Consider the following 27,418-nt stretch of genomic DNA (forward strand, 5'->3'; position numbering starts at 1 on the left):
AAGACTTTGACAATCTACACCGACGTTGTATCCGATTTTTCCCCTCACGTAAATAGTCGCGCGAGAAACGAGGAAAGGGCGCGAGAAGAGTCACCTGAAATCTCGATACACAAACTGACAGATCAGTGCTCTTGGAAAAATCTGCTTCTTTAAGGTGGCTCACGAAGATTTTTCAATGTACACCATCCTGAACTTGCACGCTTAATACGTCGTTCTCAAAAATAGCTCGGACGAGATACTTCACTAATTTACTTAAGCTCGACTAAACTTTCCCAAAAACTAGGACTGATTGGCGACCGTGTTACTATGGCAACACTGGAAGGACATTATCCATTTCATATAATGCAATTTTCTCGACATCAAGACCTTGAAAAGTTAAAGCCTTTCTCATGCCGGTCGTGAACTTCATGTACATCTACAAAACTGCAAAGTTTTAAACATTTCTAAGATCATCGTGGAGAAATCTTCACTCAAAATATTTTTCGCCAAAAACATTTATACGTGCAACCAAAAGGTACCAACTGAGAACTTTGTTCTTTGCTGCGGTGATTTTAAATATGCTCATTTTCTATTTGTGAATGATAACTTGAGTATGGCCAATCAGATGATAGCCGTTTGTAACACTGTGTAAGCTGGTTTTAACTTTTAAGTCTGTGGATGAAATGCTTAAATGTGACCATTGAAAGCTTTTTATCATGCTGTACAAGTTGGCTTTTGAATCCTAATGGGATCCTAGTTTGAGTTCATTTAATTTCTTGAAATCTTGTGACAGTGTTTTCCTGTGGTGCTTTCTAATATGTTATGCAAGGTTCTTCTAGCTTCTGAGTTTGTGGATAAAATCCTAAAGTGTGACTATTGAAAGGAAAGCTACTGAGCAGTACTTTCCTATGGTTCTGTTTATCATGCTATAAAATGTTGCGCTAACAACCATTTGTTCTGTTTACTACGGTTACGTGTCCGCAATGTGATTCTAGCTTTTCAGTCCGTGGATGAAATTCTTTAGTGAGGCCATTCAAATTAAACCAGCTTAGAAGTTATTTGATTAATGTTCCTCTGATTTGAGCATTGGAACAGTAACAGAGAAGGTATTTGGACGTCAAAATTCTTTATGTCTACGTACTGACAACAAACTGACCAAAACCGTGTTTATGTCACACCCGCGTAATAAACAGCGCCCTAAGTAAGTAAGACCAATTGGCTGAAAATGCAATGAATGGTTGATGCTTTTATACGAAAATGATTCATGCAGCCTTATCGGAAGGTTGTACCTCAAACAGTCCTGTGCTATCTGCATGTCCGCACTAGTAGGCTCTCTGATCCCTGTTAATTACGCTTTTTAATGTATAGAAACTTAATTACTTACCTTTAGTTCTTGTTCAAGTCGCGTCCCTCCTTCCTTCTTGCTAGATTCGCTGAATTCTGAAGTTTTCTTTCATCCTGGCTGCATAGAAATCAAAATATTATGTCAGTAAATGATTAATCTTTTTGGAAATAAAATTGTCAAGAGCCAGTATAAATTTCTAAACGCGCGCTATACTTCACAACTAGTCCGCGAAAGTAAGTTGAATATGACATGAATCATCTTATATCCAACAGATGGGAATAGAATAATCTTCTTATTAATCTCAACCAAGAAGCATTGTTACATCCTGCAGATTTGATTTTTCAAGAGAGTCCAGAAGATGTTTGAGAATCGTTACTTCTCGGGCATGGTATAATGGCTGATATCTCATGGCAGCTAAGCCAATCATGATGGCAGCTAAGTCAATCATGATCAAAGCTTTAGAATTGCATTGTCATTTCAGTTGTAGTTATATATGCTTCTTCCTGCTAGTTACAGGTTTTTTTTCTTAAACTTGGAGTGGAAATATGGCTACAAACTTAATGCAGATGTTGTGTGGCAAGTATACGCGAGATCCACAGTATTTTATACGGTGTATGACTTAATTCGTAAAAGGATTTATCAACTCGTAGAAATCTTTGGATTGCAGGAGGGGGGGGGGGAAACTTTCCTATTTTTCTCTTTACTTTTGAAGGTTACTAAGAAATCCTTTGGCAATACAGAATTATTTCTTATTCTCTTCTTCTCCTCTGAAGGTTCATATTACGTAAAATGATGAACAACAAGACATTTTCTTGGAAATAGATGTTTTTCTTCAACAATTATTACAATTTAGGTCCAATTTTATGTCATAACACAAAAACCTCCAACATCACCCCCGTAAGGGGAATAAAGCCCTTTAAATAAAACAGTTTGCGATCCAGGCTTGTCGTATTTAACAGGCCACACCGGCTGTCTTTGAAATTATTCATTGAAACTCCAAAATATTCAAACAAAATAAAAAACAAAAAAGGTCGTAAAAGATATCAATTAAGGTAATCAACTCACCTCCTTAAAAGCTGTCATATTGACATTGATGATGTCTGCTAAATTGCCATTAATCAGTGCTCCATGTTTATTGAGGAAAAAAGATTCATTGAACGTAAGTAAAAGGTAGGGAGAAGATTAAAGGCCATCACAATCGAACTCCTTCATTGCTTTTTCAGTGATAGTAAAGATAATACGTTCAATATACGCACTGCACAACTTACTACATACCTACTCAAACGAGGCTACAAACGAAACTTTGTCACTAAACAAATACAACGTGCCGCCAACATCCCACGCAGACTCGCTTTACAAACTAAAGACATGAACAAACCTACGCGTGTACCTTTTATTACGACTTTTAACCCATCGCTTCCTCACATCTCCAACATCATAAAAAAACATTATCATTTACTGCACTCGTCTGACCGCTGCAAAAAGGTTTTTCCAAATTTGCCTGTTGTGGCTTTCAGACGATCTCCTAACCTACGTGACTTACTGGTTTCGGCTAGACTTTCTTCTAACTCGACTAATCCCCACCCACAACTCCCTTCCGGCTCCTATCGTTGCGGTAAAAATTGCGCCACTTGCCCATACATTTCCGATGGTCTCACTAACTACACCTTCTTTTCCACTGGTGAAACGCGCCCTATCAAATCTAACCTGACCTGTGAAACTAAAAATCTAATCTACATGATCCAATGTAACCGCTGTAATTTACAATACATAGGAGAGACTAAACGACGCTTAACAGACCGCTTTAATGAACACCGCCGCACCATAGATAACCCTAACAGTAAATCTAAACTCACCACAGCCGCAGAACACTTCCTCACCGCTCCTAACCACACCGCTAACGACATGCAATTAATCCCCATAGAAAAAGTCTACTCTAACCGAGACTCAATCCGTAAGGCCAGGGAAGCCTTTTTAATCTCAAAAGGCAGAACACTTTTTCCACATGGCCTTAATATTCGCGAAAAAATGTACTAGCTTTTTCCTTTTATTATTTTTTATTTTTTGTTACTATTATTTCATTTGCTTCATATTTACTGTCAATCAATTTAGTTTTACGTAGTTCCGCTATTGCGCAAATATTTGTCAGCTATATAAGCGTGTGTCCCAATGTAAATTTTCATTATACCTGAAGAAGGCTGGTTTGGCCAGTCGAAATATAGTAACCTTTAAACCGTAATTCTACATTGTATCGGTCTCTGCTTCTTTTATCATTTGTATTTGTTAAAGCCGATCAGATCTACAATTGATCCAACGTATACCAGCAGGATTATCGTCCACGGTTGTTGCTTGGACTTGACTCATTAAAGATAAAAGACGGGAATCAGGTAGGGTAGGGTAGGGATTGGGTGGGGTAGGGTAGGGTAGGAATCAGGTAGGATAGGGTAAGGTAGCGTAGGATCAGGCAGGGATACCATTTCTTTCCTCTCATTTCATTTCATTTCATTTTTAACTTCATGCTTGCATATGAGCAAGGGTGTAAATAAGAGATGGGAATTTGCTTCGTTCAAGAAGTACTCAGGTATAATTACTACATACCAGTGGCCAAGTCTGTCTCCAGGAATGCTTGATTTTCATTGCGTTATGGTAAAAATTAAGTTATACTTAATAACGGTAATTCCATTCACGATCCGCTTGAATTGTCCGAAGCCTTTAATGATCACTTTTCTAGTATTGGCCCCAGGCCAGCAAATGAGATCCAAGTGAACGAAAACTGTCTTTCATATGTGGATTATCTGAGTGGGACTTGTGATCGTAGATTGGAACTGAAAACAACCACTGTACCCACAGTTTTCTCGCTTTTATCTAAACTATCCAAATCCAAAGCAACAGGTTTGGACAAAATATCGGCAAGACTTTTACGTAATTGTGCTGATTTAATTTCCAGTCCCCTATGTACTATTTTCAATCAGTCTATCATTTGTGGCGTCTTTCCGGATGAATGGAAATTATCCAAAGTTATCCCTTTGTTTAAACACGGCGAACGCTGAGATTAAAACAACTATCATCCTATTTCGATTATTCCAGTCGTAGCTAAAGTTTTCGAGAGAATCATCTACAACCAACTCTATAGTTATCTCACTGAAAATAACTTAGTTTCGAGTTGTCAATCAGGTTTCAGATCCCTTCACTCTACAGCTACCGGTCTTCTTGAAGCCACGGACAACTGGGCATGCAACATAGATCCAGGCAATGTAAATGCAGTTGTGTTTTTAGACCTTAAGAAAGCTTTTGATACTGTCGATCACGATATTCTCTTATCAAAGTTGAAATCTTACGGTACTGACGGTATTTCACATAGCTGGTTTGAATCAGTTACTTAGATTGTCGAAAACAACGATGTTTTGTTAATGGCTCACTCTCCTATTGTCGGCCAACATCTTGCGGTGTTCCCCAGGGAACAATACTAGGTCCGCTCCTATTCCTAATTTATATAAATGATTTGCCTAATTGTCTACTGAATTCTCAACCACGAATGTACGCTGATGATACGCACCTGACATTTGCTGCTAAAACAGTTCCGAACATTGACAGTAATCTAAATGAAGACCTCTCTAGAGTCAACAATTGGCTTACTGCAAATAAGCTTACTCTTAATAAATCTAAAACTGAATTTATGTTGATTGGATCAAGACAAAGGCTAAGCGCATTTGATACTTCCCCCTCACTTGAAATTGATGGGGCACCTGTTAGTCCAGTGACTTTTACTAAATCCCTTGGTGTTTACATTGACCAAAATCTATCTTGGAATGTTCACGTCAACAATTTGTGCAAAAAGATTGCTGCTGGTATTGGTGTGATAAAGCGCTCTAGGGATTTTGTTTCATTTGATACTCTTCAATATATGTATTCCTCTTACGTACAGCCACGTCACACTTTAATTACTGTAGTGAGATTTGGGGTTGCGGCAACAAAACACTATCTACTAAGCTTCAGAAACTCTAAAATCTTATCGATAAACTTGGCTGGAGAAAACTGGATAAACAAAGACTAATCAATAAAGCTACAATGGTATATAAATCACTCCATGGATTAGCTCCAAATTATCTTCTTTCTAAATTTACCTATCGTAGCGATGTTTCCAGTTACTCTTTGAGAGGCACCAACGACAATCTTACTATTCCTCTTCCCCATACATACTTTATGAAAAATAGTTTCAGTTACTCTGGAGCAGTTCTTTGGAACAGCCTTCCTATTGAGCTGCGGCAGGCAAATTCTCTTGGGATCTTCAAGGCTGGCTGCAAACGACACTTCTAGCTGATCTAAAAATCTATCTACACGGCACTTATGTAAAGCAGGCTCCTAGTCTAAATAGGTTTTGTAATGATAATTTTAATGCATGACAGTAGTTTTTGTTTAATAAAGGAATAGTGTTTTTAAGTCCTGATGAGATGACCGTGTTTAAATAAAGCTATTTATTTATTTAATGACCCAAGGTACACCTCTTCTGACTATAACACCCCCCTCCCCCCCCCCCCCCCCCCAATAAGCCCCTCCTCCTCCCCCACTTTCTCCCACCAGACCTTGGAATAAATGAGCCCCACCGGGAGGGAGATTAAAAGAACTATGCATGCATTTTCCAGATCAAACTCTATTCATAGTGGCTGTTTGTTAAACCACGTGGCGGGCAATCGAGAGGGAAAGAGAAAAGGAATCGGACGCGCGCAACGCGCGTGGGAAGCCCGCTGAGTGAGAATGGACAAAGAGCGAAAGGAAGCTACTTTTTTCTCTCTTTCGCGCCTCCCTCGCTCCGCGCAAGGCAATTACCTCCTCAGTTCCCCTTTCTAGGATTAAGCAGGTAGCCTGGCTGTCTGTTTGTGCATGAGGGAGAGCTTGAGAGTCACGGTGCTTGGAGATTCAATAGTTGTGTGGAAGTCCTTCCTGGTTTTAATTTGAATTAAATAGTTAATTATTTCATTAAGACTCACCTCTTTATTCCTTTCCATAGTAAGATTGATCTTGATTCTGTTATAGCCTTTTATTCCGTGATACACATTTAACACCTGGAGTGGAAAAAAATGATATCAGGATATGCTGGACAACGAGTTTTCATAAATCCGCATCAGGGCGCTGCGGTCTGATCTGCATAGAGAATCAACATCCGACTGTAGCACTGAGTAGTTAAACCTAGATTTAGTCTATATCAATGTTCGCCTGTAAATTATAGTGCACCACTAAATTTTTCTCCAAGTCTGGTTGGTTTAACGTGATCACTTGACGTGGTAATGTTCTTCCATTGAGAGATACCATCCATCTGACGAAAAAGTGACTTTCGTGACTTTTTCAGAAATTTAATTGGTAGCGACTTGATGTGGTCGGCTGGTGTTCATTAAATCTAACGTTACGATAGCAACCAATTGACATGACGGGCAGGTCATCAAATACAATATTTCCGTTAAGAATGAAGAAAAGATGCATTTCCTACAATAACTTTTATGTTTTTAGCTCATTGCAGGATTCTTGTTCTGGGAAATTATCTACCCCAGAAATCCAAGATGGCGGATCCAAGATGGCCGCAGTTTGGCAATCATGACGTAATTACCACTTCATATTACGTCATCACTTCCTGTTACGGATCTTAAAGGAAATATCTTTGGACGCACTATTTATCCTCCGTGTACCACTGTCATAGCTTTAAGTTCTGGTGGTGGGGCGGACTATTCTATAATAATACGCACCTCGACAGAATGAATTGATGGTTACGTTCTCCAAGTGAAAAACGCCAGAGTAAGATCTTGCCTCTTCGCAGTCAACTCGAGTGGACAAATAAAGGCCAACTGCAAAGAAAAAGCTAAAGTTTAATAAAATTAACAGTAAAGGGTAGATAATTTTTCCTTTTTTCAATAATGCCTTGAACGAAAAATGTGCCAAGGCTTCTTCAAAACTAACAAGACTAATGCGTTTCTGGATCGCTTCCTTTTCGCCCGTTTTACTGAAAACGAAAAACGTCTCACACGCACTATTTCTATCGCATTGGTTTTCCCCGTCTATACTAAAACATTCGAATACACTGCACTCATTCTGCACTGCAAGGAAATGTTACAAACGTCGACGTTCTTGCGATATTTGTGACTTAAATGACGACAATATTTTTGCAACCAGTCAGATGAAAGCTTTGGAGTTACCGTAACGAGTTTTGTGAAGCCTCTATGCCGTAGAATGTAGTTCTAATTCTATCTTCATTGGAAGAAGTGTCAACATTTATGATCAAAGATAACGATCCAAGAGAAAAGTATTTTCCCTGGTGGTGCTGCTTCTGTTGGGCTGTGCAAAGTAGTTTTAACTTTTCAGTTTGTAGATGAAATCCTTAAGTGTGACCATTTAAATGAAAGCTACTGAGCAGTACTTTCCTGTGATGCTGTTTATTATGTTGTACAAGGTGGTTCTGACTTTTGAATCTGTGGATGAAATCCTCAAGTGTGATAATTCAAATGAAAGCTACTGGGCAGTAATTACCTGTAGTGCTGTGTATTTGCTGTACAATTGCAAGCTGGTTCTAACTTTGAGTCTGTGAATGTAACCCTTAAGTGTGACTTCTTAAAGTAGTCCAATTTCCAGTCTCTCAGTTTGTCCTTACTTGACAGCAAAAATTTTAAATAAGTCTGAATGAGACAAACATGCAATAAACTATGACCACCGACATTTTAAATCATCCGCCTACCAAACAAGCGTACCTCTTTACAGCGTTAAAACCGGTGTTCAGTAACCGTCGCAGCTTTATAGCAAATTTCAATTAAACCGTCAATAAGTGCTACAGGCTAGGGCAATAAACAGAACTACATCTAGCATGTCCACATTACATTGAATCCACCATATTACCTGAAGTTTGTAGAGCAAGTTTCGAAGTGGCCGCCATTTGTCTCGGCGTTAGCAAGGAGGCAATAGCCTGGTTTGTAAGCCTAGAAGCTCGGCCATATTCCTTGTTTCAAGCAACATTTCTGGACAATGTACGTTGTGGAAGTTAACTGCTAAGTCGACTAACTGGAGAAGTAAATTTAACTCCGCCCTGCGAACTCCTTGGCTTTTCGCGAGGTAAAGGTGCTACTACAAACATGAATTATGGACAGCTTAATCAGTTGTTCTGAAATTCAAATGAGCATTTGTCATTCCAAACATTCCGTTGTCCAAATCACAGGCTCGACGGATAAAATTCATTATTATTCAACACATTCTAACACTGCCCAAATATGGCCATAGCGCACTTGATATTCCTTCGTCCCCAATAGCCATACGTAAAACGTATGGCAAAATAAAGTTCGTCTCCAGCTTTTCTGCAATAAAACTGTGCTTAAGCTTTGTTATCAATGTGTTGAATAATAAAACAATTATCCTGCTCAATCTTGCGGAATCTCCCCTGATTTTAGCCAACTCGGCCTAAGGCCTCGTCGGCTAGTTCTCATATATTCGCTAAGATCGTTACCATAGCTATGATCGCTGCAAAATGCGACCAGCGATCCCAGCGATGATGACGATCGTAACGATTGCTTTGATTCTCATATGATCGCTACCATCGCTGACATGTTTCTGAAGTTATATTTTTGTGTTGAATTATGGGATGCAAAGTCCAATGTTGTAATGACTTATGGGATATTTCCAGTCGCTACGATTGCTACGGTCGCAGAAACCAATTGTCATATGGTCGTTTTGATCGCTATGATCGCTACGATCGCGCAACACCGATCGCTACGATCGTCGAGATAGAAATTTTTCTATGTATAATTAAGATCGCTATGATCGCCGAACAGGGCGATTCTCAAATGATCGCTGGTCGCATTGTGCAGCGATCATAGCGATCGCAGGGTCTATATAAGAACCAGCATTTAGTACCAGGCGATATTCCGCACGATTTCGGAAGATAATTGTTAAATATCCAACATTATTATAAGGACGAATTAAAAAAAAAAAAAATCAATTTTTTTTTTAATTAAATAATATTTAATAAATATGTATTTTTCTCTGATTAGAAAAAAATTGCCGCAAAGGGTTGATTTCTGATCTATTTATTGGCTTAGAATAAATCTAAGTTCGAATAAAATATTTAATTTTAAATAAACATCCCATCACAAAAAAATTAAGAAGCGACATAAAAAATACCGTAATGCCAGAAAAAGTACATACCATTTTTAAAATTTGCTTTACACTCGTTATTGATGACAATTTTTTTAACATCCTCACGCTCAAATGGTATAATAGAAAAATGTGGAAAGCAATACCCTCAGCTCGAAAGGAATCTTGAGGTGTGCTTGCGGTGCGTGGTGGGGTGGGGGAGAAGGAAGCAAGGAGGGAGGGGGGTTGAGGGTGGCAATTCTTTCCCTAAATCCAGGCCTCCTCGGTGGTCTCCGTGGCAACCCAGAGTTCCCTAGCTTCAACTCAGTGAAAGTAGTCGGTCAATACACGGTACTTTATGGACTGAAATGAGATAGTAAATTAAAGCGACGACAAGGGATTGTAAAGATACATAGTCAAGAAACAGCAGAAAACATTGCTTCAACAACTGACTGTTCAAATCATTTTATTTACGTTACAAAAGCGACTAACACTATTAAAAGGAGTTATGGAAATGAGAAAAAAAACTGCAATGCAGTCCAACAACGTTCATTCTAAAACTTATATTATTCTCTTTCCCTTTAACCCCTAATATCGAAGAACACATTCTCCTATCTTGTCCCCATACTTTTCTTATAGAAGTAACGAGGAGAAGATATTAAAATATCAAGAAAATTCACCGAGGGTGATCATATCCTTAATTCTTGTGAAGGAGAAATTTGATGCTGATCACTGTTAGGGCTTAAAGGGTTAAGATCTGTTTTAAAAGGTCGCCAGAGAAATAAATACGATACTCTTGCGGCCTTGTGTGCCACACATTGAGGAAGTAATATAATACGTTTATTAAACTTACAAAAGCAATCAACACTAGCTAACGTAAAATTAAAAAAAAAACTGTTAAGGTCCAAATACAATTGTTAAAGAGACAAGGATGATTTCTGAACATTATAGATCACACTTTCATACAAATTGAGATAAACTTGAAAAAAAGTCGGGCCGCCTGAATTTGACCTAGCCCCCTTTTAGCTTGTAAAAGAGTACACAAACTTTACCATTCATTTACAAGATCTTCTGAAACCTGAAAATCTTTTTCTATAAAACAGATTGTGCAGTTTAAATGACAAACAAGTGTTTGCAATTTGTATTTTGTTTTTTATCATCATCCCTAATGCATTTTGTAAAGCTATGCTAACTAAATGTAGCACGTTGATTGTATCATGAACTTCTCAAATGTTGACAGAGACTAGTGCTGCCGACTAACACTTCTCCTGACAAATTAGGATGGGGGTGGGGGGGGGGGGGCAAGAGGCACTTAGCTTCCAGTTTCCCCTTTGTTGAAAATGAAAAGCCTCAAAGGTGGACCTTGTTGCGGTTTACAAACACTGTCACACCCCTCGCTGTTAATGAAGACTTTACAAAGTTACGTTTCAAATCAATGGAGTTCCCCAAGACAGTTTGAGAACACAACAACGCATACATGTAATTTAACAAGATGAAACTTGGTTGAGTTGTTCAACATGTTGATAACCTGTACTTCCAAATCTCGTACACGCCATCTTCTTTTTTGCCAAAACGAGATGCTAAATGTACGTGTGCCATGCGAAACAGGTCACGATACAAGGAATTATGATTCATCCACGTTTGCGCACTGCACTTATTATGGTAGAATTTTACTCATGGTTAATTTCACGCCACATTGGATAGCCTCACGAGCGTGAGAAACAAAAAACAAAACAAAACAAAAAAAAAAAAAGATATAAAGAGAGGAAGACAAACAAAGTAGTCACGGCTTGTTAAGAAATGAAAACAACATAAACCGCTGTCACCTAAACTTCCCACCTTTTGCCCTGTTTGGTGGGTTTAAAAAGCTTTAAATTAAATATTAATTTTATAGAACACTTCTTTCCTGTCACATTGCGAATGAAGTTTTAAAGGATTGCTACTGATCAGTACTCTCGTGGCATCGTGTGCTTTTCAATTTTGTGGACAATGAAATTTGTCATATACTTATGAAATACTTTTAAGTCTTTTACTCTCAAATGCATTTTTTTTTTAATTTGCAGTTGAAAGTACAAACAAGAGTCTGTCAATCCTTCCTTAAGGATAACAACTCTACATCCCACTGAATTGAAAAGGCACCGTAAAAAAAGGTCTCAAGCTCATTAGTAATTCATCAAGAGAAAACAAAGACAATCACTACTGTGGCCGTGGTTTGAATATGTGTTCCTAATTACCATAACATTTTGGCAACTTTAGCCTTGAATTTCTCCAAGAATATTTGATCATTTGAGAAGCCACATCAAACACTCGAAAGTGCGTTTCATCAGATATCGAAACACCTCGAAGTCGTTTAAAAAAACTCGGCTGCGCCACGTTTTTTCAACTTATTTCTCAGTGTTTGAATATCTGATGAAACACGCTTTCTCGTGTTTGTTATATTACATCAACAATAACCTAAACACAACAACAACAAAAAATTAAACTCTGGACTTAATGAAGTAAAACTACAACTCTTTGCATACTTGATCGTCTTATCAATCTTTCTCAGCCTTCACTTTCTTTGCAGTCGGTTCGTCGTCGTCAAATCGAGTGTGAGTTCTCTTTAGCGTTTCGTCATCGTTTCCTTCTTCTTTTTTTCTCTCTGATCTGTCCCCCCAACCTCTTCGGTTGCCTCTCCCACGACCCCCTCCGAAGCGACCTCGTTGCCCCCCTCTGAATTTCTTTGCTGTAGAAATAAAACAGAAATTGAGAATGATGTATATTCAGTGAGTGACACAGGCATACTCGGAAAAAGAAAATCTGAGTGCTCCTATCAGATGTCGAACCCAAGACCTTCCGATTACTAATTCGGATGCTCTACCACTGAGCTACAGGAGACTCGTGGGGGAGAACGCCAGTGCAAATCATATTAAGGTTTTGTGAACGAGACAATGTCACTTATTTTAGTGCCACTTGGCCAAAAAACATATTATTTCATTGAAAACGTAAAACTAATAGTCCAATTTTGTTAAAAGTTTGCCTTCTAGGCCACAGAACCTAGTATCAATTAATTTTAGCTGCGGATCAATTGGTAGGATGAAAATGGATTCGAACTTGAAAAAAAATTGCCAAATTTTTCAAGTTCTTTGGATACAATGTACTTAATTGTTTTCTTTTTCCTAAAAAAAAAAAAAGGAAGAAAAAAAGAAAGAAAAACAGAGCAGAATCTCCATCACAGTGCCCCTATATATTTTTTCTATTGTAATAATTATGGGGTGAAATAAAGTATCGTATTGTAACAAGGTCGATCCTGGACATATCTCTGTATTGTACTCGCCATTTGTCCCATTGTTAAGAAGTACTTTGATCGTGTCTTTGTGAGCTAATGTCCTTTGTCACGAACGGCGTGTATCCCAATAGTAATAGTTGAATGATCATCGCAGTTATGTACGCAACTTGAGCAGTTGCGAAAAGAAAGCCTGGAAAAATACAGGCTTGGACGTTCAAGCCTGTATATTTTTCAGGCTTTTCTTTCTCAACGGCTTAAGTTGCGTACATAACTGGGATGATCATTCACTGATTCCTTTCTTCCGCAGTTCAAACGCATGAACTTTCATATATTCACTTTCAGTAATTGGTGAATACAGTGCGCGATAACTGAAGCTTACCACGATGCAAGCAGATCACAGCTCTGGTCTATTATTCATTTCTTCTCTTTTCCAATTACATGGCTTGCAATAGTTATAATCGTTTGTTTTATAAAGTTCTTGTTATATATAGTTTGTTAGAATAGTTTGTAATTAAATTAAACTTAGTTTATAAGTATACCTATTCTAAAGTTAAAGTTAATTGGCTTTACTTTTAATTTGTTAAATGGAATCTTGCTAATTGTCTCTATCTTTGGAATTATATTTATTTAGGTGTTACGTATAATCTTTGGAATTGTAACCTAGCATCAAAACTTTTAACATCGATTTGTTTTCTTAACTTGACCACCTTTGCCATATAAGCCCCTGGCTTCGACTTCTCATTGTAATCTCTAGCCAATTTAAAAAATTCAACGGGGTGTTTGAATGTTTGAAATAACCGGAAGATAGGAAGAAGAGGAACAGAGAAGGCTGGGAATGGAGGCTGGGGTATTTGGGGTTGGTATTGGTGACATATTGGGGGAAGCTAATTGCGATTTTTCAGTAACGCGAGATAAAGAACCTCATTTGTGTTCTCAGGTTATATTAGAAGGGGTGTTCCTGATCACGGCACTTGCATACAGCTGTAATATGACTAGAATATCCAAGAGTTTACTTCGTAGCTATGGCGCTTTAGTTCCGAAAGAGAAACGAAGATTCACCATCGCATTCTCGTTTTTCCATAAAACCTTGAATTCAGTCATTTCACGTAGTAGTTCTGGTAAGAACGGCGTAGCTATTTGAGTCCGTTATAACTTGACTGACACCTGACCACAGCTCGAAAATAAGACAAACAAACAACAAACATACAAAGAAAACCAGAAAGAAACAATAAAGAAATAACCCGCGCTACCTTTCTTTTGTCTGGCTTTTTCCATCTCTTCCTTTGCTTTTTTCCAATAATCTTTCTCCTCTTCACCTACAAAACAGAAATGAAACAATTTATGACGGAATTCATGGAAGTGAAATATGAAACGACAGTTCCCAGTTGGCTTGATAGCTCAGTTGGTAGAGCACTGCATCGGCATCGCACAGGTCATGGGTTCGAATTCCGTTGAAGCCTGAATTTTTAGTTTCTTTTCTTCTTTTTTTCTTTTTTCAGGCTTGCTTTTCATACATGTAGCTGCTTACCCGATGTTTAAGTTGGGTACACACATGCAATAATATTGTCTCGTTTAAAGTATAGATACGTTAACTTCAGTAATTGACAAATAGATGCCATTTGTCCTTGCGTCTGTTAAGTTATAGATCAGATTTGGGGAGCAGGGATGGCACAGTGGTGAGAGCACTTGCCTCCCACCAATGTGGCCCGGGTTCGATTTCCGGACTCGACGTCATATGTGGGTTGAGTTTGTTGTTGGTACTCGTCCTTTTTCTCCGGGTTCTCCGGTTTTCCTCCCTCCACAAAAACTAACATTTCCAAATTCCAATTCGATCTGGAATCCGAGGGCCACAGGTTTGTCAGTCGTAAGACTGTTAAGTGTCACCCTCGTTAAACAAAGTTGATTGATTGATTGATTGATTGATTGATTGATTGATTGATTGATTGATTGATTGATTGATTGATTGATTGATTGATTGATTTACTTATTTATTTATTTATTTATTTATTTATTTTATTTTATTTTTATCAGAAATGGCGTCAAAAAGGAACTTAAGCAGCGACGACGGCAACGCCAACGAAAACGTCGCTTGAAAATACAAGTTCACGTTACTTGTGCTACTTCGCGTTAATTCAAATTCGTTTAGCTTGTACAACGTGGCCGAACTATCCAGTAACAAAACAGGGGGGAACGGTTTCAAGTTGAGACAGAGAATGAAAAATTTACCTTCGTGTGTTCACGTTCTCCACAAAACCTTGAATTTGATCATTTTACGCTGTAGTTTTTTTTGGCCGAGTACGGCGAAGGAATGTGCCAATATTCATAACGCACGTACAATGTAGAGGGCCTTTGTTTTTGTCAATAAGGCTTTTTCCTTTGTGACGTTCTCGTTGTCGTCGCCGAAGTAGCGTCTTGAATTCCCAGAAATCTAAGGGAAGGGAGGGCAGGGAAAAAAGACTGATGTATACATACCCTCTAATACTCTGAGAGTTGTCTCAACCTCTCTGATGAGAACCTTTCCGTCATTTTTCTCCTTCAGAGCATCAATGACCCGCTGTGCACCTCCTCCTTTAGAAAAACGAACAAAGCCCTGCAAGGAAGTATTAATGGCGAAATTTGTCAGACTGGAAAGGAAACAGAATACTTTAAAGAACGACTTTCATTGTTTTTATACAGTACCGTTGAAAAGTAAGTTGACAGTCCCTAAAAGCTCGAACTTCGGGACTCGATCCTCGATAATCGAAGTTCGAGTCGAGTGCATCGAGTATCGAGTCTAACTCATCGAGTTTCGAGACAAAAAAACAAAGTACTTTTCATGTGATTAGTTTTGCACACGTCTTACCAGATTATGTTATATGTTCATTAACCATGGTCTCTCTTGAATTCTGGGATTTTCGTCCGAAAAGGTTCTTGTCCTATTTTGCAAAGATTGAATCAAACAGACGAGAAGGGGAACGCTGTTGATGAAATCCTAAAGTGTGACCATTCAAATGAAAGCTACTGAGCAGTACTTTTCTGTGGTGCTGTTTATTATGCTGTACAAGGTGGTTCTAACTTTTGAGTCTGTGGATGAAATCCTAAAGTGTGACCATTCAAATGAAAGCTACTGAGCAGTACTTTCCTGTGGTGCTGTTTATTATGCTGTACAAGATGGTTCCAACTTTTGAGTCTGTGGATGAAATTCTAAAGTGACATGACCATTCCAATGAAAGCTACTGAGCAGTACTTTCCTGTGGTGCTGTTTATTACGCTGTGCAAGGTGGTTCTAACTTTTGAGTCTGTGGATGAAATTCTAAAGTGTGATTATTCAAATGAAAGCTACTGAGCAGTACTTTCCTGTGGTGCTGTTTATTATGCTGGAAAACGAGGTTCAAACGTTTGAGTCTGACAGATGAATGCAGACATGTACAAACCTCTGTTTCTCCTCTGGTGAAGTCCACCCAAGCGATATCTTCATGTTCTCCAAACAAGCTCTGTTTACAAAGCGCACAGTAAGAAAATATCAGAACGTGCTGACTCTGAAAACAGCCTTATGAACTTTTTTGGGCCTTATCTACCACATAACGAGATAAGTAATCGAAGACAGCATTCGCTAATTCAGAGTTTAGTTCTTGGGGGGTGGGGGTGGGATAAAGGGATTTTTGTTGTTGTTGTTGTTGTTTTTATTTTTTGGGCCTCAAAGCTTTGCATAGATTACAAGATATTACTTCGCTTTGTTGCGCTATCCAAGATTTTCTGTCTCCCTCAAAAGTTTTGTAGGATTTTTATGGCAATGCCCGAACCCCTCCCCCATCAAAAAATAAAATGGTGCTTTCCTTAAAAAGCTGTGTAGTTTAACTAAAAACATTCACCCATTCTATAACTACATGTGTAACACAGAAATCTTGCAAGATAAATTCGTAAATGACAAGAAGGCACTACTATAGTAAATCGCCATTACAGCACATGTAGTTTCTTTCACAACTTACATGACCGACCATCCCAAACATGTGCTGACATTTTAAGAATCCACTTCTCATCAGTGATGTCTTTTAGGACGATGTATGACGATAAGACAACTTTGAATTGGTGCAGTAAATCAATGGAGTGACTAAAGTACATCTGGGGGGGGGGGGGGGGGGAATCCTTTTTATAAGCTGTATGGGTATGCGATGCTGTGAAGGGCATGGTTTACAAGCGTTTTGTCTGGACTAAGGTACAGAAATCCGAGAGTTTTGGTGTCTAGACAAGGTTTCCCGGGATTTGACACAAGGAAAACGTGTTTTACTTGCTGTTGTACACGTCGAAGATTTTGTTTTGGATGAATTGTGAAAATGACCGAGTTTCTGGAAAATAGCGATAGGGTAGGAGTTTGCGGTCTTTAGTCGCGTATAGGGTTGCAAAATGCAGCTGAGCTTGGACTGGTTTAGGAGTGCATCGGACTCTTTAACCTTTCCAAGAAAAGCAAAAAAATAAAATAAAAATAAAATAAAATAATATAAAATAAAATAAAAATAAAATAATAATAATAATAATAATAATAATAATAATAATAATAATAATAATAATAATAAATTATAATAATTTTAAAAATAATATTCATCACCTTTAGGTCTTCACGGGATGTCTGTTCTCCAACATTTTTGAAATGCAACACACAGCCATTATCATACTTTAGAAGTTCATGTTCCTGCAACAACACAAGGCTTTGGGGTCAATCCTCAAAATACACTAACACGAATACAGTTCGCTTCGAATAAGAGAAATTGCGCTCTTTCGAAAGATTTTCTGATTAACGAGAATACTTGGAATTGAATTTTTTTGGGAGATGATATATTTTGTATTCTGTGTATGCCATTCAAAAAACTTTTCAAATTAAAAACATAGAATAGAGGCTGGAAATAAAAATGCACAAACTTCACAATAGTCATTAAGACGATTGTTCATTCCATAAAGTTTAGCCTGTGAACAGGGCGAAGAGAAACATCGCCCGTCTTACCGATTTTCCTTTTCGCCCTATACCCCACTTGGGAGCCTGTTTACAGGCTAATAAAGTTCAATTGGAGTTTAATAAATTAAAGAAGTATTTTCTCGTACAGTAAAGTATTCATTTTGTTTTAGGTTCATCGTAAGTGCACAGACTTTTCTTTTTTATATACTCTAAATAATAACCTGAATGCTTTAACCAACATGTAAATAATACTGTTACTACTATTAATAAAAGATTAGGGAGTGTGTTTGATGATCTCGATTCCAGGTTCTCTCTCCTTTGTGATGTCATCTTCCCCTGTAAAGAAATCTGCAGAGGATGCCAGATACGTGTCCTAAGATGCCATGATTTGTTGATCGACTGTCCCATACAATCTCAACTCCACTCCATATCAGGAGTGCATTCTTCCTACATCAAACACAATTAAACTCAAACTGAACTTCTTGAAATGGGCAATCCTCTGAATGATAACCTGTTTTTAATTATGAACGTAAAACTTGTTAGCTTATTCCTATTTTCATTGTACCTCATCAGCACCATCCTCTTCATTCTTCTGCGGCTTTTCATCTTTCACCTCTTTCTCTTTCTTCACGTCATCTCCTCTAAAACATCAAAGGAACAAACCTATGTTACACAAGACTGTTATTGCTAACACAATTGAAAGTTGCCCAAACCAAATCTCTTTACTGGCTTTCTTAGATAAAGTGTAAGTGACAGAATTATAATTAGTATGCGCAGTAAAACTATCTGTATGCACAGTATAAAAAAGCACCACAGGGCGCGTAGCATAACCTGTGAGCCAAGCAAAACTTAAAATAGCACGTGAATAAATAAATTATTATTATTAATAATAAATTATTATTATTATTATTATTATTATTATTATTATTATTATTATTATTATTATTTGCTCAATCAAATCTACATGTTGTTCCTGCAAGAAAATCGAAAAAATTTCCACATATCAACTTCTCTTCCTCGGGTTCAGATGTATAAAACACGAAATTTTATTTCTGGTGGGTCGGGAATAGTAGGGATGTGCCATCAGTATATGGGATCGCTAGTTTCGCAGTTCACTGAGCCTCAGTTGTTTTCTTGTTTTCAGAGGAAGAAGACTGCTTGGACGAAAATAATTACGTATGACTGGGAATGTTTATAATGCTTACAATATGTGGACTATAGAAACCGCAAAAGTAGCGATACTGTATTGGCCTCACAGCTATACTATCCCCAGTCTGCCATCTGGTTTCTTTAAAGCTAAACATAAGTGCTAAATTGATAACACCTCTTAGTCAAAGTAGAGCCTACAGACCTGTCAATCTTACAACGTAAAAGTTGGTTCAGTTGTTAGGCTAAAGTCATAAGCTTTCTGGACGAATTTGAGCCCTAAAATTACAAAGTAAGTATGGAACTAAATGCACGTTTCTGACACAACAACTAGTCTGTATGCAAGCTAAATTAGAGTGAATTCAGAAAAAAAAATTATTTGGATGCAAAGGCCAAATCCTCACTTATTGGTTTGTGCTGCACCAGGGCCTTTATTTGTGTCTTCAAAATGTCTGACAAAATTCATAGAATTATACATGTACAGCAAACAGCTGTACTTTATTTTCTCTCTATTAATTTTGGAAGTGAACACATACAACCAGTCAAGATAACCGTCAAGGCAAGAACTTGTTACAAGACTTTACTCTGACCACACATTGCCCATTGTCCAGCCAATATTTCCAGCCCTGATAAATTCTAGCGAATTCTCCCTTACTTTTTCTTGTCTTTACGTCCCTCTTCTTTTTGTTTATAATAGTCATATCTGCAATGGCACAAACAATTCAAATCAAGGTCAGTCCATGCCAAGCCCATAATAATTTTGGGAAAAGTTATCAAAAGGAAATATTTATGCCTCTTCTTCCAAGTGAGTAGCTTTCAGTTCCTTGGGGGCCTGGGACTTGGGGTGGCATGTACATGTATTCACATTTCAGCTGATACCCTTTAGGAGACTTACGCTGGCCATGTGACCAGGCTTCCATGTGAGCGTCACTCCATTTCATCTTGACAGTGGTTAAAGACACACTCTTTCATCCCTCCTCATCTTCTTGTCCCAGCCACTCCCCTTTTATTTCTTTTCGGTTTGATAGTTACAGTAAAATATTTTAAAATAAATGCGGCTATGGGATTTGTCAATAGCCATTTACTCCAGTTGTTCAATGTGGTATTTTTGTCCAGTAAACATAACTCAGGCAAGGCAGCATTTTGGTAGTTGTGCTAATTATTTGTAAGGGAGAAAAGGCATAAAGGCTCTTATTTTCCCATGATAGCTATTGAAAGGGTACAGGCTAATAATTATTGATCACTGGGGCAAAGATAGGCATGTCTTACAATTTGTATTCCTGGCAGAGAAAGATATTGTATCATAGGATTAGGAAGGACCATCATTCAATTGAAAAACAAAATTCACAATCAGACTAGCAAATTTACTTGGCTTGCTATGTGTAGGGTTTATAAAAGGGGGTGGGGGGGGGGGGGAGTTGGAAAATTGACTGGATGTCTCATATGCGTTCAAGTCACTTTAATTTGTAAACTTGGAAATTTGATCAAATCACCCCAGATCTAAATTTATTTAATTCATTGGCTTTTTGGCCCTCACATAATCTTGTCAAAATTCAAAATAATTTCAATAGCTTTTCGTTGATTGATGTCCATCAATACACAACTTTATGACTCTCCTGAAGGCAGTACTGGTCACATGTTAGTAACATTACCACTGACTAAGACAAATCTCAAATCCCATCAACTGCTTACTTCATCATTTTAATAAGCTCTTGATCATTGTACTTGAGCGACTCTTGGTTCACAAAGGCCTTTGCTTCATCAGCAGACTCAAATTCTACAAACACTGATCCTTTGAAGGTCCGATCTTCAAGAGTTCTTCGCATGACGATATAAGTTACCTTTAACAAAAGAAAGAACAACTTAATTCAGGTATAATTGGTAATGATTGACAATGATTGGCACATGAAGGAAAAAAGCCCTAAGTGACTTCTGATAAATTGCTAGTCAGATTCTCCTTTCAAATTGCCTTTTATTTGCTTCCGAAATGAAAGGAGAATTTGACCTTACATCAAAAGTCACTTGTGGCCTTATTCCATGCACCCCTTCACATGGTGAAAATTGTGATTCCAATAAATTATTGTTATTACAGTCAACCCAGGTCACGCGTGAACAGTATTTCCAGGTATGAAATGAACATTCGAATTTCTCTTTGTAATGTCCGACATGGGAATGGAATGTTAGACATTTCTCTGGAAATCGTTCCGAAAAAGACGCATTAACTGAAAAAAGATTCAAAATACTTGGGAAACAATTGTTATTCTTGAAATATTCAATTTTGCAATGTAAAGAAAAATTCATAGCTTTATACCGTCAATAAGCTAGGGAAATTTATACGAGAACTCTGAAATCTCGTTGGCGATTTTGAAAACTGACATGTAAATTTCAAAACTCCGTTCAAATTTCAAAAATATCGTTCACTCGTGACCTGGGTTGACTGTAATACTGTATAGTATGTCACAAAAAAAAAACAAAAAAATATCCACAACTCCACACACCAGGACAATGTACACTGTAAACATTGAGGTATGTCCAGAAATGCATGCTAAGTAGATTTAAGAACTGGATGATAGACATCACAAGGTGTCCCTTGACCTTAATTCTCACTAAAACACACATAATTCTGTCAAACATGAAGTCAGAAGAAAAATGACAAAAAGGCCTGTTTCATATGAATAACCCAAATTCAGGGTTACATGTACATGTAGGTGCATTTCTGGACATATGTGGTAACCATACATGTAATGTACACACTGTTCATGCATTAAACCTCTGGATGGCAAGTCACGGCTTGTGGAACCCTATTCTAGCCTGATTTTTTTTTTTTTTTTTTTAGGCTAACTTTTAGCAGCTCCAAAAATTAACAATGATCCAGCTGTATCAATCCCAGAGCTATCTAGTCTCCCATTTACATGGTATTGCATCCCACTAAAAGTGACATTTCACCTTTTTATACGCCTCAAACGCAGGGAGATTTGCATGGTATTGCATCCCACTAAAAGTGAAATTTCACCTTTTTATAGGCCTCAAACGCAGGGAAGAAAAATAAAAATCAATAGGGCATCTTTTATTTTTATTTTCATGAGGACAAAATGAACATTTGAGGAAGGAAATAAAAATAAAAATTTGTCATACTTGTAATTATACACTTAAATGGACTTTTACCTTTCCTTTATCGGTAAAAAACTCTTCCAGTTGATCAAGGCTTGACTCTGTGGGAAACCCTTTCTGTATTTGGAAAGAATGATGACAACAAAAAATGCTGATGTCATAAAAGATAACTGACATGAATAAATTAAACAGATGGTGCACCATTGCACTGATTTACTGGGGATGTCTGTTAATTGGACTGTAGGCCTGCAGAGCTGCATGTAGTTGACCAAATTGAATTATTTTGCTCCAGAAAATATCTGTTGGAGTTAATTTTTTATCTCAATAATGATTTAATTTTAGTTTTCCTTTGTTGTTATGGATGGTAATGAGTGTAAAACAAAGGAAAACTAACATTCACTGAGCTAAATAATTAACTACAACATATCTAAAACCTAGTTTTTTCACCTTGAAGGAAAAATGTTGCAGTTTTTATGTGTTAAATCAAGAATTGACCAAGCCACACTTATGCAGCACCATACACTGTACATGTATTTTCTATTTTATTAATGACAGCCAAGGTGGCCTCTCTTATAACTGTAAGCCTGGTGATTTCTTGAGGTCTCCTCACCATTACATTGGCTTGGAAATTGAATTACATGTATTTCTTTTTTTAGCAAGGTAAATATATGATGATGATGATGAATGATGATGATGATGATGATGATGATGATGATGATGATGATGATGATGATGATGATGATGATGACGATGATGATGTACATGCACCTGTACTCTATGGAAGGATGCTTGATGTGGTTTTGTACTAACAGTCAAGTAAATTTGATAACAATTATTTGGAATTTTCATGACCTTTACAGTACGACTTACACAATAAACTGTCTTTGCTTTAGCATCTTGTCTTGCTTCAAGGGTGTCCTCTGGAAGCGGCTTGGATTTTGCTCTTCTAACTTTTGTATTATCTTCACTGACCTGAAAACAAGATAAAAATCTCGATTCTGAAAAACTTCAAGGACCGAGTCTCAAATTCAGTTTCCAAATTTTCGAGGCAAGTCTTTTGAGTTTCAAGTCTAGAAACTAGCTCTTGATAAATAAATTTATTGGAAAAAAGGACAGCACCGGAAAGCTTGTACACGCTGTTCAGATCAAAGCGTGTTGGAACTCAAGATGCAAATGCCACAGTTGTTTTCCATGCATGTTAGTAATGTTCATTAATGAACCACATATGCCCAGAATTAGTGGTTCCTTTTCCTCATAGGATCAAACTGCTGTGTGAGCAAAGTCGTAAATTGAACAGGTGGATGAAATAATATTTCACACTATGTGTTTTAAGTTATTTGCTTTTGATATCCATTATTATTATAATGTTATAATATTACACAATCCCATGAACACAAACACAGCTGAAAGGAAATTTATACTTTTTTCTACAAAAACAAATAAATGAAAAACATAAAGTTACACCAAATTAAACTTACTAAAATATATCTAAAATGTACAAATGTCAACTACATACTACAGTGTATGGTTTAAATTTGTGATTGGCTTGAAAAATTAATGTTGAAATCAGCTTTCTATAAAAAACTAGTTAATGCTTTTTTTAATTAAATTTAAAGCACTGTACCTCAATCAGTCCAGTATCTGACTTCCTGAGAGCTTTTGCTATGGCATCAGTGTCTGTTGACAAGGACTATAAAACAAGCCTACTATAAGTACAATGTACTGTCAGTAGAACTTTACTCAAAACAAAGAACTTCTACTGAACAATAATATTGTTACTCCCAAACAAGCACTCCACAAAAAAACATTGAGAGCAAGTCCCACACGGCCCTGAATAAGGATGTGGCCACCAGAGCACAGGGTAGCTTCTTGAGAACAGTGAAGCATTTATTCAGGAAGCATTAATTTTAAGGGACAGTATCACGTTATTTTAAGTGACACATTGAAAATCGGAAAACACTATTTGGTTGATAGCAGCCAACTGATATAATGACCAAAATTCCATTAAAAGACTATCAGAATGTAAAGAAACTATACAGCAGATAGTTTAAATGTTCACTAAGTATTAATGCATTTTTTTTTTATTTGATAAATAATTATATTTTCTTCTCCAGTTGGTTATAATATATATATTTAACAATTACATCTATACCACAAGTACACTGTGACAGTTAACAAGCCCTAGGACTCACTGATTTCATTTTGAAGAATGACCGGATCAGAGGATGATTTAAACATACATGTAATTCTCAGGCATGTGTGATGGCTGGCAATTGCCATGGTTGTACTTGACCATCAAAACACAATAACTGCAATTGTGCAATGTCAAGCTTTTACTCATTTCCTTTCACTTGCAATCATACAGGCTTGAAATAATCGTGGCCTTAATTTTTATAATCAGAATTTATTTTTTGATTCAGAATGTTGTTGATCTTTGTACATAGATTTTACTTTTACATGTAGTAATTAGTTTTTAATTTTTTAGTTTTATTTTAATTTAGACAGAGGGCCACATTAGTTTATCAGTGTTTTTCACTAATTGGTGCTACCCTCTTTAAATAAAGGATCAATTTACTCATTTATTTACTTACTACATTTACAACAAAGAAACATTCAGTAGCGATTCAACATTTATTTAACATTTTCATGACATTGATATGTGTTAAGTAAAAATCGTAGTTTAAAAAGCATTCTTACCTTGAGCCTGTTGAATGTTGTTAAACAGTCAAGAGTGATCCCTTTTCAATCAGGAGGATCTTTGTCAAGGAATAATAACAATAATCTAGGCCTCTAGGAATATAACATACATCTACAATGTACATGCATTATAAAGTGCATTCGAACCATACACAAAAATCCTGGGAATGTGATTTTTACAGATGCTCTCCGATGTGGTTTATTCTCCTTTTTTCTTGTTACATTAAGTACATGTAGTTCTCTACAGTGCACAATATTTCTAAGTTTGAAGTACTACTAAAATGCATTAATTCTAAAGGATACATCCATCATCTTCGTCAGCTTTCTGCATCAGAAACCTGTCCCTGGGAAGATTCTTGTCTCCAAAATAAAACTGCAAAGAAGCCAAAATGAATAATGATCAATGTACTCAAAGTGTGATCATTTACATGTAGATCTGCTTAATTACACCTACATTTGCAAAACCACATGGAATATTGCCTGATAATTAGCAAAAGAGGCCTTCCAAGTGTTTGAGTAGTTTTAGTCTGAAATGTCAGCCGCCTCCTCCCCCTTACCCACAGGGGGCATGGGTTACGAGAAGGAGGCAGCTGGCATTTCAGACTATTGTTTCGTTATTGAACACATTATGCAGAAAAGCTGGAGATAACCTTTACACTGCATTTTGCCATTTTTCTTCCCGACACAAGAAATTACGTACATCGCAGGATATCTGTTGACTACAGATGATGAATATTGCAATTGCACCATGACCATAATAAATTATTTGGGCAGTGTACATGTACTTGCAATGTGTTGAATAATAAATACACAGCTTCAGTTCTGCAGTAAACACTGTGCCCCTCCAGGACAACACTATTTAGTTACAGGTGAGATTAATCTCCTAAGTTATTGTGGAGAATTGTTAATGGTAAATGGTTTGAACCCAGGAGTCATGTCATACAAGTACGTAAATTATGATCATTCGGGTGAGTGTAGTCCTGAGAAGGACTGTTTGTGGTGACTTTGACTGATGTTTCAACAACCTGAGCGAAAGTCATCTTCAAAGTCAAGTGAATTGTGGAACGTCAGTAGGTGGTACATGTATATACGTCTCTGGTTGTTAACCTGATTGGTCAACGAAGTCCAGATGTTATTGGTCGTTTGTCAGTGAGCCATTATGTTGTTGGCTGTGAAGACTATAAAAAGTGATTGGTGTGTTAAGTCGTTATTGTAATTTGTTACAACATAATTTGTTATTGTGGAGAATTGGACAAAGTTCATTTCCTTTCATAACAGCACGAGACTACAATAACATTTGCAGCCCTCCAAAATTTGTTTTACTCGTAGCTTGGTAGAACCATCTTGGGCTACATGTATGTACAGTAAGTTCTGACGTTTGAGTTCACTGATAAACACCCAAATCTGATGTACATAAAAACTAGTTGTTGAGTAGTGCTTTCGGCCTCTACATTTGTTGCTGTTACACGTTGTTGATGGTTTAATCATCTTAGAGATAGCTAATGAAACCCTTGACGTGAGACGTTCCATTCCTCCCACCCCTACCCGGCAAGGATGGCAAGTGGCAAGTTTAAGCTGAGGAGGAAAAGGATTTTTTGCTCACAGTAGCCTCCTTTGAGGCATCAGATTCCTGTCACCCTTACCGGGAGTACGGATAACAAATGGAACGTCCCAATGTTGAAATCTTGACTAGTAATAATACCAGATGTGTAAATATGAATATAAGAATATAGCTAGCTAAGCTGCAGTTGACCTCAATCTAAAGGGATCTATAACTTCAAGCATTTTTTTGCTTTTCTATAGACTCCCTCATCACTATTTTATTTAGTATTGTATAATTATCATGAACAACAATGTATTAGTGGTGGAAGCAATAAATTGAAATTGAAATTAAAATTGAAATGTAAATGAAAACTATACAGCCAATTACAGTGTAGTGACTCTAAAAGCTACTGGGAGCTCACTGAGTTCTGTGCTTTCCAGAGACATCTAACGAAGACGCCAGGTTGATTATGTTTTCCCACTGGAAATTTAGAGAGTTTTCACTACGGAGAGAAAGCAACCCGCCAGCTTACCTCGATTTGTTTGATAATTTTCTTTTCGAGATCCGAAGCAGCTTCCGTGTGGCCATTAGCGTCCTCGTTTGCCGCCATTTTACGTGATTTTTCTCAATCTTTGCGAACCAAAGTAGCTTTAAAGTTTAACCTAAGTTTAAAATGAATCCTTAAGGCAACAGTGCTAATGCAAAAGGAAGAAATTGCTTTGTGAGTACTGCACGTGGGTAACACTTTACGATTTCACCATTTTGGAAAATATTACAATGAAGTTTGAAACGAATAACCGCTGACAACTTTGGCTCGCAAAAATTAAACTAAACAAGAAGTTAACTAGCGGTTCGCATTGTACGCCTCGCCTGTATTATTGTTTCGACACCGTTTGACCAAGCCATAAAACCAGATGTCTGTGGTGGGTGAACGACACGACGAAAAAAGAAAAAGAAGACGAAGAAAACAAATTGGTCACGCTACTGCGTGACGGCGTGAAATCAATTTAGGGTAGGGGTCGGGGGGTTAGTATGCATTTTGAATCGTTTAGTTAGTTTTGGTCTGAAAACGGGGCCATAATTTTTTTTTTTTTACGCTTTTGGTCTGACATTGGGTATGGCCCTTTTAGGAAACTTCTCATTTTCTTTTTTATTTTTAGAAAACAAGTGTGAACTGAACCACTCTAAATCCGAGATCCAGGGACCGGATCTGCCAGGTCTGTTTCTCTCATACAACGGATCATTACAGTGATCCTTTGTGAAAATATGCTATATGGCTGATCCACTTAGCAC

The 27,418-nt window shown here is 37.4% G+C and overlaps 1 protein-coding gene and 1 pseudogene across 1 annotated transcript; one reads left to right on the forward strand and one right to left on the reverse strand.

The window, feature by feature from the left end:
* Positions 1–5,000: 5,000 nt before the first annotated feature.
* On the forward strand, positions 5,001–5,641 carry LOC146481321 (uncharacterized; annotated as a pseudogene).
* Positions 5,642–9,879: 4,238 nt separating this feature from the next.
* Positions 9,880–26,884, reverse strand: LOC146481322 (lupus La protein homolog). The gene is made up of 14 exons (XM_085108955.1): positions 26,658–26,884; positions 24,886–24,955; positions 24,583–24,623; positions 23,510–23,575; positions 22,756–22,857; positions 21,940–22,002; positions 20,467–20,615; positions 19,430–19,477; positions 18,194–18,269; positions 17,284–17,367; positions 16,112–16,171; positions 15,171–15,288; positions 13,949–14,014; positions 9,880–12,155 (listed from the first exon to the last, which is right to left on the reverse strand). The coding sequence occupies exons 1-14, from the start codon at positions 26,733–26,735 to the stop codon at positions 11,965–11,967; spliced, it is 1,212 nt and encodes a 403-aa protein (XP_084965081.1). The 5' UTR covers positions 26,736–26,884; the 3' UTR covers positions 9,880–11,964.
* Between the last annotated feature and the right edge of the window lie 534 nt (positions 26,885–27,418).

The sequence above is a fragment of the Pavona decussata genome, unplaced genomic scaffold (genome assembly GCF_977016875.1).
Source record: "Pavona decussata unplaced genomic scaffold, jaPavDecu1.1 SCAFFOLD_51, whole genome shotgun sequence".
NCBI lineage: Eukaryota > Metazoa > Cnidaria > Anthozoa > Scleractinia > Agariciidae > Pavona > Pavona decussata.